Source organism: Emydura macquarii, unplaced genomic scaffold (genome assembly GCF_026122565.2).
Source record: "Emydura macquarii macquarii isolate MOO-44397 ecotype Brisbane River unplaced genomic scaffold, CSIRO-AGI_Emac_v2 contig_71, whole genome shotgun sequence".
Lineage (NCBI taxonomy): Eukaryota > Metazoa > Chordata > Testudines > Chelidae > Emydura > Emydura macquarii.
In genome coordinates, this window is record NW_027130208.1 from 12,864,409 (window position 1) to 12,881,716 (window position 17,308).

The 17,308-nt window shown below is 40.6% G+C and overlaps 1 protein-coding gene across 1 annotated transcript in view; it reads left to right on the top strand.

The window, feature by feature from the left end:
* CNTN4 (contactin 4) overlaps positions 1-17,308 on the top strand; it is a 353,853-nt gene that overhangs the window by 278,447 nt on the left and 58,098 nt on the right. Inside the window, exon 13 of the mRNA XM_067542713.1 lies at positions 14,720-14,895. Within this exon, the coding sequence (XP_067398814.1) occupies positions 14,720-14,895 (176 nt within the window). The remainder of the gene's footprint in view (positions 1-14,719; positions 14,896-17,308) is intronic.

A 17,308-nucleotide genomic window follows, 5' to 3' on the forward strand; every position in this document is an offset into this window, starting at 1 on the left:
GGCAGCTATTTACTGGGATAATGCCCCACTCACTCCCAAATACACACATGCACATATGTGTATGTTCATATACTGGTATATGGCTGCCCCATTTGCCAAAAATTATATTAATAATTATATTCTTATACTATAAAATAATAAAGTACAGATTAATAAAGAAACTTCATTACAAAATATAATACCTACAAGTTTTATCCATTTCAAGCAGCCAGCTACAACAGTCTGATTAACATCTGATTAACATAGCACAACATCTGAGCTGGTAGAGAAGGAAACGAGTGAGAGAATTTGGGAAAAGAGAGAAATAAAAGAACTGAACAGGGAGAAAGCAGAAGAGAGGGGCATTCAGTTTTGTCTCATTGTTACCTCCTGCCCCCTTCCCGGTCATATCTAGCTGTTGTGTCTTGTCTAAGGCCAGATCTACACAAGGAAATTAGCTTCATATAACTACATTGCTATGGGGTGTAAAAAATCCACACCCCTGAGAGAGACAGTTAAACCGACCTAACCCCCAGTGTAAACAGTGCTAAGGTGACAGGAGAAGTATCCTGTGGACGTAGCTACTGCCTCCTGGAGAGGTGGAGTACCTATGCCGACGGGAGAACCCTTCCCATAGTAGTGTCTTCACTGAAGCACCACAGTGCTGCAGCTGCAGCATTTTAAGTATCAACGTGCCCTAATACTTAGACTGTAAGCTCCATGAGGCAGGGGATGTCTGTTTTTTTACAGCGCCAAGCACTGGAGCCTGCTGTGATTACCACAATACAAATAATAAGTAATAACAAGTTCACCAGCTTCTGATGAGATTATTGATATAGCAATATATATATAGTGATTGATTCCAGCAACTTCAGCTTTCTGGGGAGGGAGTACCACGTGTCACTGAAGAGCAACTGCTCATGATGATTAAAGGAGTGGGAACAATGTTGGTGGGTTCCCATACAGTTCTCATCAGACAAAAGGACTATGGCTATAAGTGGGTGCGGACCTCGGGCAGACTGGGCCAGGATGCTTAGGATGCTGAAAGTACCCTGGTCTGTTTGGTAAATGTACTGGAGGGCCTAGATTTTTGCCCATCCCTTGGGACCAGTGACCAATTCGTGGTATGACATCCAGGATATCAGGGATTAGAAGCTAATGATACACCACGTTTATTGGAAATCCCTGTTTTCCATTGATGTCTAATGGCATTCTTTAGCATTAGTGACCCTGGAGATATTAGGCCTTAAAAGGGGTTTATTTTGATCTTACTGTTGCATGCTCACTAAGTCCTGAGCTTTAGAATATCATCTTAGCCTGCATCCTGAGTGTGGAGGGAGCAGAGCAGAGCCACATGTGGGGCCGTGATGGGCATGTAGAGAAATGTAAGAACACATACAGCTCCATAAAAATGCACAAACTATATCAATCACCTTATAGATGATGGGGTTGAGTGCATACGTATTAGTTATTTTTTATTGCTGGCCTGTCGCCCCTTGAAAATTTAAACGAGCACTTCTCTATATTTAGGATCATTATAATTCTAAACATGTTTTAAAATACTACAAATCAACAATCGCAGCAGGCGACGTCATTCAAAGTGGCAACATTCTTTTGGATGCTGTGCATGTGACAGGTAGAACACACTGCCTGGCATTACACTTGTGTAGTCACAATGGCTTGTTGCAAGGGGGATTGATCCTTGAATGACTTGCAATTTATCAAAGACCAGATATGATTGCTCCTGTATCTGATTAACCTTCTTTGTAAAATGGCCATCATTTTTGTAATGACAGGAGATTATTCCATACTTGCAAAGATGGATATCAGCTAGTTTTAATCAATGGCCCACAAAAGGTGACACCTTGAATTCACTGGATTATCCATAAAGTCTGTCACAAATAGTTCAATCATTTGTCAAATACACCGATTTCATATAAGGTACCTCTGAAGCGATACAGGTATAGCAAAATGTATGCTTTGTTTTTATAGTGTAATCAGGCGCCAATGCTGACTGCTATAAAAGAGCAAGTAAAAATTTCTCTGAGTGACAGATTTGATTGTCATTTCCAGACCCCATTACATATGATTCTCTTTGTCACATTTGTATGGAGAGAGCTTGATTTAATAAGATTGCATTGCCGAGGATAAAATGAAGTATTGTTCCCAGTTCTTACTTAAGAAAACACCCTTTGTGTTCTCTCTAGAATAGATATATTTTCATTTGTTTTGTCTTCATGGTGCTATAATGATGCATCTCTCCCAAGTATCCTTTGATGCAATTCCATTCTTAATGTGTTTTCAGATTTAAATTAACCTTCATTTACTATTCAGCCACACAAAGAGTGTGTATTTCAGTATGCAGAAATGCTGTCTGGTGATTGACTGCCTGGTCCCTTTCAGTGAGGTGGGAGGTTTTAATTCCTGGGAGGGAGACTCTTATATCATGTTTAGACAGTTTTCAATCCATGGAAAGCTTTTTTCAATATCATTTTAAGAAACGCGTTCATAAGTTGTACCAAAACTGCCGTTCAGGTATGAATGGAGCCAAGAAGGAAATTGACACTCTTAAAAGTGAATCTTACATGAATAGATGGACAGCTTAGTAGGAAAAGCAATGGAATATTATCTTGCTCAAATTCTACTTAAAAAGAAAATTCCCTACATTAAAATGAAATGGATCCTTCCTAACAGAAAATGGCTCAAGAGACTCTCTATCACATATATCTAAAAAAAGTGTATAAACTCTCCCTTTGTAAAATGCGGTTCTAACGTAGCAAAGATTAAACATGTTAAGCTGCCAGGATTGAAATAATGCAGACCCCCACTTAGGAAGGCACTTATGCATTTGATTAATTGCTAAATTGGGGGGGAAAGGCTGAATCAGAACCTTTGCTCCTTCAGGAAAGACCGCATTTGTCCCCTTCCAAACTCACTCCCTATTATAGACATAGCCATAAATCACTGCCATCCCTGGTTACAGAAAAGCATGGCAGGAGTGTACAGTAATGGTCTAGAACACTACGGGTTAACTTTTCAAAAGCACCTAAGTCCTATTTTCAAGAGTGACTCAGGCATTTAGGAGCTTACTTGTCATGAGAAATTTTACCCTACATCTTGCAATATCATACTACTGCCGCAGATAATCAATAACAGTAAAATGCTATAAAATTTCTTATAAGGGACATTCCTTATAAATCAGTTCCTTTGCTTGTGAGTACACATGTACGATGGTTCATTGTACAAAACACATGGAAACATATGCTGGTATAGGAAAAGAGCAGTCCTGAGTCTTATTTATTATATGTGGACTGTTATGTGCTGTTGCCTCCCTGTAAGATTGACAGTGAAAGCAACACAGCTGGATGCTGTGATATGGTAGAGCAGAAGATTTTGTTTAACCACTCACCTTTGAACTGGCCTTTCCCCATTCCTTACTGAAATGAATTTTGGCCATGCCCCATATACTACTCAAACAATCCATTAGGATAGCTGTAGAAATTAGCATAGCAAACTATCGCATGTTCATTTAACTAATCGCCAGTTATTAATCTTCTCAGTCCAGGGTCACATTTTCATGTCGTCAGCATTTTTCAGTGTCTGCTGCTGTCTAGAGTGTTAAGAGGTCCCTGAAGTTTGATAGTCACCAAGCTTCAGATGCTTTTTGACATTGTCAATTTGTGGTTCTTCTGTAAATGTTGCTTTAACAAATTAAAAAGGGGGGAAATGTTGCAGCTCGTCTGAATATTTAATGTATTGCTCTGGGTGATTTCCAGTCATTGATCACATATCAAAAGCAGACTGATTCCAATGCTACTGTTGATTTATATTATCTCCAGTCACTGTCTTGTCCTGCAAGGTCTTTCATAGATCGTAAGGCTAGCAGAGACCATTTTGTCCATCTAGTCTGACCTCACACACAACACGGGCTATACAATTTCACCCAGTGAGAGCCCTGCATTGTGTCCAATAATTTTTAGTTGAACTAGAGCTAGAAAGTCATCCAGTCTTGATTTAAAGACTCCAAATAATGGAGCACATACCACATCCCTCGGTAAACTTGTTCCAGTGGTTAATTGCCTCACTGAATTGAAAATTTGCATTTTACTTCTTTGAGAGATACAGGCATATGCTAGAGGACTGGATGATGTTTATAGCCTTTTAGGGCCAAATTCAGAGGTGATGTAAATGGCAGCATAAGCTTACATGTCACTTAGTTGTAAGTGGGTGAATTTGGCTCATAATAATTGGAATGTACACTTTCATTGTCTCATTACCCTCGTTCCAGTTAGCTGGATTGGTAGGTGTTCTGCCTGCGTACATGAATGTCTTGAGCTCTCAACACTTCTGTTTAATCTGCTTCTGTGATCTCACATTGCTGCTCCGAGGGCAACCATTATTTTCTTTAAACCTTTGACAAATGTTATGAGGCTACAAGGACTCTTGTTGAGCTTATTTGCATAATAACCCCCGCCTTTATGCTGATTTCTCAAAAACGACAGTGTGGCGTTGGATCGTCATTGTCTGCACACGCAAACATGTCATCTACTTGTGCATGTTTAAAAAAAACAGTCGTGTTTTTTTACTCTTTCCTCGCTGTCACAATGCAAACTGTTATCGGTCTGCTTCTGCGGGCTTTTCCAACCACTTCATGTGGTTCCCCATCTGTTTAATCTCTCTCCTTGTTTGTCAATATGCCCTTTTGTCACCAGCATCCTGTTTCTTGACCAAACTACAACTGTAAGTACTTCTGGTTCCATCACATTGTCATCTTTAGAAACAGAACAAGAGCATATTTAAATTATACGAGCTAATTTATACCTAAACACTGGCAGGCACCCAAATACCCTTTACCTAGAGAATTAAAGTCTGCCCTAATATGGCAAGGGAAAAGCATTGTTTATATAATGCAATAATTTAGTCACAAACCAAGACTGACCATAAACATGGCTCATAAAATACATCACCACTGACTCCAAATATTTTAATTTTCTGTATCCCTTTTCCTGCTTTATTTTACAGTCCTGGGAGAGGTGTACCCAAGGCTGTTATAGCTTTGTGATCCTCTTGTCCTTTTCTGAAAAATTTTGACTACCCTTTTGCCTAGATATCCTTGTTAAGTTTCCTGTTAAACTTATATTCCCGTCAAACACCAAGTGTGGTTTGGTACCAGTACTATACCATTGAAATATTCCTGAAAAATTCGTGAGATCATCTCTTATCTTGTATTTTGTTACCCTTACAAGACAATGTAGCCCCTGATGTTGAAGCCAAAAATCAGCAAGCAAAATTTCAGCAATACCAGAATGGCCCAAATGTGAAGGTTAGAACATCTGCTCACTCAGGTGAGATGCATGTGCTAGAAAAACTTTAAAATTCTGCAGCTTACACAAAGAAAGATGAGATTCAGTCTTCCTTGAAACCAACATAATGCTCTGCAATGCAGGGCAATATCTAGGGCATACTGCTCTGGTATACTGCCCATTATCTCCTTTCATAATAGATGTCCAAAGTCATTCACATCCAAGGCCAAAACGAAAAGGCTGGGAGCAGTTTTTGCTATATCCGTCTGTAGGACTGCATGGCTATCCCTCCTTGTTGGTCTGTGAGGGAGGCCATGCCCCCTCGCTGTTCCACCTGTGTAGGCAGGCTCAAAGCCGGGAATTAGCCATCTCATGCCCCCAGGCAGGGCAGGGCAATTAAGAAATCTGGGGCACACACCATCTAGGGGCTCACGGGCAGGGATGAGCACCAAACACAGGCCTCCTGGCCTAGTGGGGGGAGTCTGCTATGCCAGGGGTGGGGTGGCATGAGGTAAGAGGACCCAAACCACTCTACTCCACCAGGTCCTAGCCCAGGGCCCTAACAGCAGTGGAGCACTCCACCACTGGGTCAGAAGGGTTCCAGCCAAAACGCACCAAGTGCTTAGGCAGGAGGAGAGCTGAACTATAGTTGGCTATCCCTGGGCTACTTCCTCCCCTCTCCTCAGGGTGTACCTGTATCCAGGTGTCATCCTCCACCTCCCCGGTGTAAGTCACCAGTGGTAGTCCCAGTAGCTCCTCAGCTTCTGGGTTGTCAGGCAGCTCAGGTGAGTAGGATGAGTCCTCGGTGCAGCCAGAGTCCTCTCTAGGTTCCCACTCCAGCAGCAGGCCAGGGACAGCCTTCTCTGCTGGAGGGCCCGCCCTTTACACTTCCTGTTCCTGTCCCACACTTCTGCCTCTGGCGTGGTGGGTCTGGCCTTCCCAGCTCCGCCCACCGGGGTGGATGTCGGTCCCTCCTTAACAGTCTTGGAGGGAGGCTAAGCCTCCTCACCGCACTGTCTTATCATTGGTCTTTGCCCACTGGAACTAAGTAATGGAGATCTTTGAACGGCTACCTACTGCAAAAATAAATAAATCAAACCAAAACAATTTCAAAAAATCATCCCAAAAATACTGGGATTATAATTTATCTTAAAAAAAATGGAATTTAAATCTAAATCATTGTAAAGTAAAGCTGTATGAGTGCCTAAGCAAAAAATAAAAAGTAGATGTATGACCCAAAACTCTGAACTTTAACTGAGATGTTTGCCTCGAACTATCAGGTAGTTAGATGGGAAGGGACTAATATTTGCACTTGAAAATCATTCCAGGTCCACAAATACAGGCACAATTGTTTGTATCTACAAAAATGGATGCAGTATGAAGGCCATAGGAAAAATATGGACCTATATCTGCTTTTCCTATGGGGACATCTCTATGCACATCAGGGTCAATTGAGGCCCATGAAATCAGACACAAAAATGACTCAGTAGAATTTATTGAATTAGTCTTTCGGCATTGTTAATCAGAGTAAATTCCTCCAGAATCTGCCATGAATGCACAATCAAAAGTGATAACTTTTTGCATTTGAGTGGACTTTAATAAAACTGAGGTCTATTATTCTTCCTACTTGCACGGGTTTTTTTCTAACATATTAAATACCTGAGGCCATAGAACGTCTTGCCTCATAACTGTAGCTACTGCATAAATCCCCAGACCCACACAAATGCTAAAACCTTTAGTGAACCTTTTACATAACCCTGTTGTGTTTTATCTGATTACTGTACATCAACAGCAAAGGCGACATTCTGTCAATTTTCAGTAGTGTTGGACCTGACCCTTTGTGCTTGGCATTGCTTTCCCTTTGTCTTAGCTGCTTGTTTGAAGCATCTGGTAATTGAACATAAACCCTTGCACTTGAGCATTCATGCTTGAACCTGAAATTACCTTGTCATCCACATTGGCTTTCATTACACATCTAACAGATGCCCTGGCATGCTCCAATGACAATACATGGTACAGGAAGTCAGCACATGGCGAGCTGAAATGGACTTGGCCTATGCAGCACCCTCCTTTCCAACTCGGAATAAAGTCCTTTTTATTGCATTCTCCAGCAGCCACTTTGGCCAGTCGGTGCCCGAGCCGCTCATGCTCTCTAACTCAGGAGTTGCCTCCAAGTCTATCGCTAACGTGCGGGTACCAAATAGTACCTACGCGCCTGAATAAAACTTACATGAGTTACCTGAGCAAAGACTCCCTTTCTTTCTTCCAGGTAAAGAGCCAGATCAGGTTTGTTCTCCCTCCACGAGCAGCTTCAATTCTTACATATGTAAAACACATGAGATAATTGCCACACTCTGTTCGGCAATGGTGAGGCTTCAGCTGGAGTACCGTGTCCGGTTCTGGGCACCACAGTCTGAGAAAGATATGCATAAACTGGAGTGTGTTCAGAGGAGACATACAAACTGTCTAGCTACAAGAGTAGGTAAGCACAGCAGTAGGCTGCCAGGGGAAGCTGTGGAATCCCCATCATTGAAGGGTTTAAAGAACAGCTTAGACAAACCTCTGGCAGGGATGGTCTAGGTATCCTGCCTCAGTGCAGGGTGCTGAACTTGATGGCCTTTCAGGGTCCTTTCTGGCCCTACATTCTCTGATAATAGTCTAGTCTCCTGAAAGTTGTAATACTTTGATCTAAGTTGATCTAAGGGTTGGTTTTAGTGTATGATTGCTGGGTAGTGTTGATGGCCTGTGATATGCAGAAGGTCAGACTAGATGATCTGATGGTCCCTTCTGGTCTTAACCTCTGACGCTATGAAATTCCTTGGGAATCAGGGTCTGTGTCTTGAAATATGCTTATACGGTGCTGAGCGGAATGCCGTGCTTCCAGGGATGTTTGATAATAGCGGAGAGCAAAGAGAGATGAGGCTCCTTATTCACTCTGTCTATGCCATTCTTTACATCAGTCAAGTGGGGTTCAGTGATGAGAGTATGTGAGCTAGAGATTACAATCTAGCAGGGGTCGGCCGACTTTGAGTGACCCGCAGCGCCCTCGCCGGAGCCACGCTGCTCCTGGCCCCAAGCAGCACCAGGGCCCCTCTCCCCCCCCCCCCTTCACGAATGCAGCCCCGCCCCTTCTCTACCTGGGCCGAGCGGCGCCCCTGGCTGGGAGCAGCATGGCCCCTGCAGGAATGGGCTCGCAGACCCCACCCACCACCGTCACTCCAGCACTGGGAGAGGGGCGGGGGGGGAGGATTTGGCACGGCCCTTGCTGAAGGTTGCCGACCCCTGCAATACAGGAATGGGGGCCAGGGCTCCTGGGTTGTGCTTCTGTTGAGCACTTCCAGTGACTTGTGTGACCTTGAGAAAGTCATTTTGGCCCAAAACTTGAGGACTTGAAACTAAGCACTGAAATCTGTGTTTAGGCACCTATATAAGCTGTCTCATTTTCAGAGGTGCTAACTCAATGGAAATGGTAAGTGCCCATTATGATGATGATTTTCATTTGTAATATAGCAGTGCATAGAGGCTCCAGTTGAGATGGGAGCCCCATTATACAATGCACTCCACACACACAGGAGTTTATAATCTAAATAGACAATAGATTAAGGGTGGGGATAGGAAAGTGCTATCGTCCCCGTTTTACAGATGTGGAACTGAGGCACCGTGAGACTGACTTGTTCAAGGTCACACAGGGTGTTTGTAACAAAGCCAGGCACTGACCCGCACAGGTGCCAGTCCAATGTCTTTATCACACGACTTTTCAGCTCAGGACCTCTGAAAATCAGGTCACTTGTTTAGATGCATAAATACACATTTAGGTCCCTAACTTTAGAGACCCACATATAAAAATGTTGTCCTTACATCTCCTTGGGACCAATCATTTGAGATGCTCAACTCCCACAGAAGAGCAACTCCCCTTAGACTGACAAAATCCTGAGCATGTTGCAAACAGTATTCAGTTTTTTGGGATTTAAAATACTCTATCCATCTGCCTCATTCAGGCTAAGCACTTTGATGTCCTCAAATGAAGGCACTGCTGTTATTAACATTATAGTATTCCCATGCTTTCACAGTCTGAGCACACAGTATTGCCAGACTGGAAGTGAACACACTTGAAATGGGTAGTGGTGCAATGCAATAGACCAGCAAGTCAGCGTAGCTCTAGTTAGAAATACCCAATTCATCTGAGGTCTTTTTGGTCAGTAGGGATAAGCTGTTATCCACCGTGGTGTCACTCATTACTCGGTTGTTGCTCACTCATTTAATTCAGAAGCTGACACTCACATCAGGCACTGACTTTAAAAAAATGCATCTGCCTCTGTCTGTGTCTGATTTATTTATGTTGCTTATGTTGTGCCACAGCAGATTGTGTCCCATTGTGTCATGTACTCTAGATCAACATGACACAACATAGCACTGCGTGATCTACAGCAAGCAAATATGGCAATGCGGAGCTGTTTATTCTAAACAAACAGTCCCTCCTAATGGACACGGAATCAATACAAAAAAAAATCAGGGCAAGCTGGTTTCTTTTCAAATTGGATAATTTGTTCCCCTCAGACAGACTCCGTGATACATACAGCTAGGTGGTTTGTAACTATGAAACGCATCGCAACGTCCCAAAATGAGACATAAAAAGCAAACCGTGCAAACAGCTAAAGAAGATTTTCTTTTGGTGGAATACAAGTGACAAAAGCAACAGTTACAGCAGCCAAATGCTACCACATCTCCTCATTTTGCATCTTCTCACTTCTCACTTTGAAGATTAACAGGAAAGCTCTTGCTAAAAATGTAATGCCACATAAGCAAACTAAACTAATCAAAAATACACCAGATTCTGGTAGCCTGCAATCAACAGTAAAACGAAGAGAAACAATGCAGATCGAAAGATAAGGAAGAAAAGCTTGAATACTCTCTAAGGATTCTTTTCTATGTATTATGGGCTAGATCATCAGCTGATGTAAATTGGCATAGTTGCACTGAAATCAATGGAATAGTGCCAGTTTACCCTAGCTGAGGATCTGGTCCCGTAAGCATACTCTCTTCTCAAATGATCTAAGCTTTCAAAACACACTGGAAACTCAGCCAGTACATGGCCTGTCAGATGTTGTTGGCACGCAAAGAAAAATTGTATGTAAAATAAGAAAATGAAGTTTCCTTTACATGATAAGCACTAAAACTGTGATCCTGGAAAATTGCTGACTTCAGAGGAAGAAAAAAACCCAGCAGCTTTCCTGTTCTATTGAACTTTCAGTGACACCTACAGACAAGAATGCTAACTGCTCAAAAACGTTGTTTGTAGCAGTCTGTAAATCTCAAACAGCAAACTGTAAATCTCATCATTTACTGCCTGTCCTCTCAATGCTTATCTAGGAAAGCCTTCCTGTTAATTGTGGTTGAAATCCCGACACTCCCCATTGATCAATGGGAGTTGAATTCACACTTTTATTTTGTGCCAGGGCTGCATTTGGCCTTATCTATATTAATCTATAATAAATACTTATGTATATGCATAGAAAATGTGCTATTTCACTCAATTGATCTCTTCTTACTCTGTCATTAGTTCCTTTTCAAAACTAAAAAGTGGATTTTTTTTTTTTTTACTCATTTGGTGTTTGAAAAAATAACAACATCTAGAGAAACTGAACGTTACCTTTTTCAATTCAGTATTCGGTTGTATTTCCAATAGTATCTGTGCAGTAATGGTAGCTGAACTTTCTCAGAACTCCCATTTAGTTTTGATTGCTCTTATTTTGAAAGCCATACCAAAGTGCAATTTTTGGCATGAATATTCAAAACATGAATGTTCACTTGAGTTGCAAATAAAAAAACCTTTCAGTTCAACCACTTTTTAAAAAAAAATGTTAGTTGCCCTTGGTAGTCATCCTCTAAGTAAAGATTACTTAACAACAAAGATACCTGTGGAAAATAATTTATATTTAGGAGAACATCATGGTGTTCTCTGTCCTCAACTGGCCTGTGCATAACACTTCCCATCTGCGCCTGCTGCTAGGGCTATTAAATAGAACTTTTTACTTTTCCAGTCCTTGAAAACAGATTGGTAAGTGTTCTCCTCAGAGTGATTTGTAAAGTTCATCCCAGAGGGCTCACATTCATGCTAAATATGACTAGGGTCAAAGTCTTGCCTGTATTCCACTCTGGTGTCATTTGTCATCAAGCTGTATCAACGGTTCAATGAAAACAGTATGTTAAAATATAACATCACTGCTTCTTGACACTAAGGGAGTAGGAACCTGAGGCAAGGGCACCTGTAGCTCCCATTGATTTCTGCTGGAATTATGCTTAGCATCTCTGAAAGTGTGTGTGTGTGTATGTTTCAGCAACCAAAAGGATCAGTCCATGCCCTTCCCTTTTGTAGTGATACCCTCTTGCATTTTTACAGGATGTCACAGGGAAGTACAGACCAGGCTCAGCAAAAACTAGACACTAATACTTGTTTAGAGCCCAATCCTGCAAAATACATTATTGGACTTTAGTAGAAGCTGAGGGTGGTCAGGACAAAAGCTGGAGAAAAAAGGGATTTTTTCAGTTTGTTGGCAATTCCGAAAAGTAAAAACCAAAAAATTAATTTCAGATTGACTGAAATATTTTGTTTTGACAAAACTAACATTTTATTTTTATTTTGAGCATTTTATACATTTTTGAATTTTTAAAAATAAAAGTATTAGTAATTTTGGAATGAAAATCTGTTTCAAACTGAAAAATCTAAACATTTTATCTTGAAAATATCCCCACTGGCCATTTCAACATTTTTGGAAAATGTTATTGGCTTTTTTAAAAAAAAAAAAAAAAAATTCAGCAAAATCAACATGTATTTGAGAAACATTTTGGTATAACCAGATCAGCATTTTTTAAAGCCAAATAAATGGTTAGTGTAAAAAAATTTGCCCAACTCTGCTCAGAACCTTTTAGAGGAGACATTCATTTCTTCTCAGTATCACACACTTAATAAACAGTTGATAGGATTTTTGGAGAGGACTCAGGAAGTTCCTGTCTTAATGATTATTTTAATCATGCTAGGATATTATTATAGCATTAATGATGTGTTAGGGCATCTGATAGGGTTTTTTTTATTATTATCATTTGAAATTATTCAGGGGTTGGGGAGGACAGAAATTGTAAATTAAGCTTTCCTTTGACATGCTAAGTGCCCTTAACTTCCATTAACTTTACTTCACAGGATCAGGCCCACAGGGAATTTTGTATCAGTATAGCAACACCAGTGTAACCTTCACTGGTACAAACCCTAGAGTAACATTCTGAACTACTGTAAAGAGTGGCTTGAATTTCATGTGGCTTAATCCAGTCCAGGGTTTTGGAGGGTGGAAACCAGTGTATTCGGTCTCATAGCCGCTGAAGCTCAAGCTAACATATAACGTTTATAATGAAACATAATAGTCAGTACAGATGTTGAAGGCCTGCCCATGATAATACTATATACCTCATTTGGGAGGTACCATACTGCATTTCCTTATCTACTCTGCTAATTTTCCTACTAAACATTGTGGAAAGCCTTATTGTCCAAGTCTTCTATTCCTTGATGTATTTATATAGTTAGTGAACTAATAACAGTCCAACTTCATTCTAAAGTGCATATGGTTTAAAAAGCATAATACAAACCCTAACAAAGTCAGGGAGATTCTTTCTATTGACTTCAGTGGACTTTGAATCAGGTCCTAAATGCCCAGATCTTAAACATTTACCTTTGGATTAGGTACATCATGAAGCCTAAACAATAACTTTATCGTCTGACTGGGGAAGGCTAACCCAGTTACCTCAACAATCTACCAGGTCTTCATGTGCTAAGCTACAGTGCTCCCAAAGCATACCAGATTGGGGTCCTCAGGTTAGTTAGATGGCCGGATACCTGTTTTCCCTGGTTTGTGAATTGCTCTGAGGCCTAGGCAGAAGATAAGCACCCAGACACCCACAGGAAAGCAGCAGTGTGCATGTTCAGAAACAGCAGCAAAGGCACCTTGGGAACTTTTACTGCAAAACCTAAGTTGCCAAGTGAGTTTAGGTGCCAACAGGGTTTCAGTGGGAGTTTTGTGCATCCCAATGGTCCCAAAACTGGGACTTAGATGCCTAAAACAGGGACTTAAACACCTAAATCAGACAGGTGCCTAACTTCTTTTGTACATTCAAGCCCCCATCCCCCTTGCCTTGTCTATTAACAAAGTATGAAATGTACAGCTGTGTTTATGCATAAAGACTTTGGATCAACATTATATAATGCCATGATGAGAAATGTTCCTTACTATCATTTACCAGTAAGGTAAATGGTGGCATAATTACTTTGTTATATCTCTAGGAAATGTAACTTGGATCCTGCTGTCTAAGTGTTGAAACAAATGATATCTCTAGACAGAATGAGAAATCCTTCATAAAGAGCTGTTTGGGAGGAAAGGTCACTCCTATTTTAAACCTAAAATAATTCTTTTTGCTTCAAAGACATGTAAAGTGTCTGTTTATAGGCACTACATAAGTTTTGAAATTTTAATAATGGTAAAATTCATCCTTGTGTAGGGACCTGGCATAAGGCTTATGCATCTCTTACAATCTCCCATTTAAGAGAATGTGGTGCATGTGTCTTGTGTGGGCCCTCTGCATAACAAAGAATTTCACCCAAAATGAATGGACTTAAGAACATCGGAATTTGGAAGATGGTAAACAGGAGTACCAAACAAATGCACGGTTTGCAATAAGAGCCACCAGTGAGGAAGGTTCTGAATATCTTTAGTTTAATTTTCTACTGAACAGGCCCAAAGATGCATCACTCACGTTTCTTTAGTATTTTCTTGCTTCACCTTGATTCTTGCTGCTTCAGCACTCTGTGTATGATTCAGAAAAGAAATGCATGTTGGCAGCTGTCCATGAATAAATGGTATCAAGGTAGTGCTCAGCTTGGGGAAGACGCGCAACTTTTTGATAATACTAATGAACCAAGTACATTGGCTTATAAACCTTACAGAATGTATTCCCAGATAAAAGGCACAATGGTTAGAATAAAAGGAGGATGAACAGGTTCTGATAAAATATTTCTCCCCTCCCCGTTACCTTTTTATTTTCATACACCCCTCTGTACTTCCAGGCTGTGGCTGGAAGCAGACATCCTGAAAAATGTGTAGGTGGTGTTTTCGACTCAGTTCAGCTCAGTTGAAAACAGAGGACTCAAGGGCCTGTTCTTACAAAATTCCCAGCCCAGTTTTACAAACTTAATAATTCAATTGTTCCATTAAGCATCCACCTAACTGTTAAGTTCTTGTCATAATTGAACCTCCCAACCTTTTTAAGTTCACCCATCAGCAAAAAGGTTGCAACAAGCTGCCTAGTATTGTAATCAGCTCTTGAAATCTATATATTGCTAAAGGAGAAGGGATTCATTCTTCTCCCGTGTGTTCTCCATTTGTTATTTACAGATCCAACACGGTTTGTGGTGCCACCTTACAGCATGGATGTCACTGTTGGAGAAAGTATTGTCCTGCCTTGCCAGGTATCTCATGATCACTCGCTAGATATTATGTTTACTTGGTCATTTAATGGACACCTGATAGACTTTGAGAAAGACGGGGATCACTTTGAAAGAGTTGGAGGGGTAAGTATTAATATCAACAACGCCCAAAAGCCATTCATGTGTTACAGAGACACAGTAATGACCATAGATAACATAGAAAATGCCTGTCTATACAGAATCAAAGTTACAGGGAAAGAGAAAGTAGTGATACATCCCTGCTAATAGTGGGAACATTATCTTGTGTTTTACTGACTACTAAGAAAAACATTAAATAGGTATCCTAGTTTTGTTGTAATTCGTATAGCCATTTCTCAAGGTCTATTTTTCTGTGGACTCTTGGGGGACATTTTATGCCAATAAATCCCACTAGTGCTAATGAGAGCTACAATACATTGGCAATTCCCTTTGTGTAGAATAGACTTCTTAATCTGCCCCAAGCTGAATAAACTCCTTAATGTTCTCTTCCTTGCTGAAGCAGCAAAACATAAACCGAATGTAATTGTAAAACTCTGTATTCTCATAAAAAGTAGAAGGAATGCACTTTTCTGGAGCTCTGTAACCTGTTTGATTAGTCTTTGTTGTTGTCAGTACGTTTCTATGCCCTTATAAGTCAACGTGCACTCACTCTTGTGCCCAAGTTACATCTTCAAAATAAGTATTCCCCTTCCTCCCGCCCCGCAAACTATATAATCTGTATAGCATTATAGATAGCGTGGCCTATGGAATCAGATTTTACATCTGATTTTTCTGTCTATGTGATATGGCTTGCTAGTATTAAGACCACTTAATACTTTTTTGTTTAACTGAAATCTAAACTGTGACACTGGATAATGCAAATATTTTCAATGACCGAGAAATATGCTATTCATAGGTTAGAAAAATTGTGTCCATGAAAATATGGTACTGAATAAAAAAATCAGGTTTGAAAAGAGTTTTAGCCATTTTGGTCACATTCAAAATATAATGTAGCTCATTACAGAATAAACTATGATATTAGGAAAGCATCCATGAAAACTCTCTCTGCCCTGTGTTTTACATTGTCATTTCAAATTTGTTTAAATAGCGACCCCATGCCTTTCACCTCTAGGTCACTAGTTCAAATGCAGCCCCCAGAGTTGTTACTGTCTGATCACTGCTTAGATACTTGTGTGAAATGAGTCCATTTTGTTCTAGAATTGTTTGGAGCACATCAGAAAACAACCATCATAATCAGCACTAATTAACACTTTTGTTAGCAGCCTCCATGGAGAGTCTAAGAGCTAAATGGGCATAGAACATGAACCACACTCTCTCATATGCTGACTGAGGTATGGTAAATTGGTACAACAGTGTGGGGAAGTCTGCCCGACTGCTACTTGTGCCAAACCTCTTCTGTCTGTCAGTAGAAGCTTCTATCTCCATGGCTGTGAATCTAGCACTCGTATGACCATTAAACTCACTGAAAAGTCCTACATGCCTTAACCTTATAGTTATCTTTCGTTTTTAAATCTTCAGGACATTGGGCCCAATCCCGCTCCCATTGAAATCAATGGAAGTTTTTGCATTTAGTTGAATGGGATCAAAATTGGACCATTTTTATTGTATTAATGGATCATATTTTCTTTTCTCTTAAAGGATCTACTGTGTGGCAGACAGTGCAACAGGAAGAGCACCATGAGGCTGCCATTCTCTCTGCATGGTACCTTGTCTGTGGCAGTATGTTTGAGGTTTGACTTAATAGATGTAGGATGGTATTTCCAAAGGAACCTAACGGAGTTAGTGCACCTCAAATCTCATTGAAATTCAATGGAAGTTGGATGCTGTTTAGGGATGGGCCCTTTTGAAGATCCCAGCTGTGGTGAACAGATACCAGTTGTCAAAGCCACTGAGTTGAGGTCATTTCACTAAGTCTAAAGCCTTAAATATACCTTTGCAGTCAAGGTCCTCTGTATGAAGATGACAGTCTCATGGTGCTTTTGGTGTTCATCCAGTGTTCACAAACAAGTTGTCCTCATGGGGCCTGTAGGAATGAAAAATGCCATACTCCTTCACTACAAACTCCTAGAGATGCCTTTGAAAAGAAAACAAGGGAACATGGCAGGAATGGAGTCTTATTTCATTAATCACATCTGTACTTGGCCTTTCTACTGAGATTATTGACATAAGTACCTCATTTTAAAGGGGATTTAGTAATGTACAACCACACACACTAAGAATGAGACTTTATTACATGTGGATGCATGAACAGCCATCCTGAGGTAATAACTTTCAGTCACCACAAAGAGGAGTCAGGACTGAACTGTTGACCTAGAGGTGAAAAGATCCGCAAGTCATCCAAATGCACCTTAACACCTAAGTTCTTAACAGTCATTTGAGGCAATCTAAGGCACTATTATCAGTACTTTGAAATATGGACAGTACAGTCTTGCTGGTTTAATGTGTTTTCACCTGTAATTGTTTTTAATGTTCATACTTTTTGTATTACCAACCATCTATGGGAATCAAACACATTGGG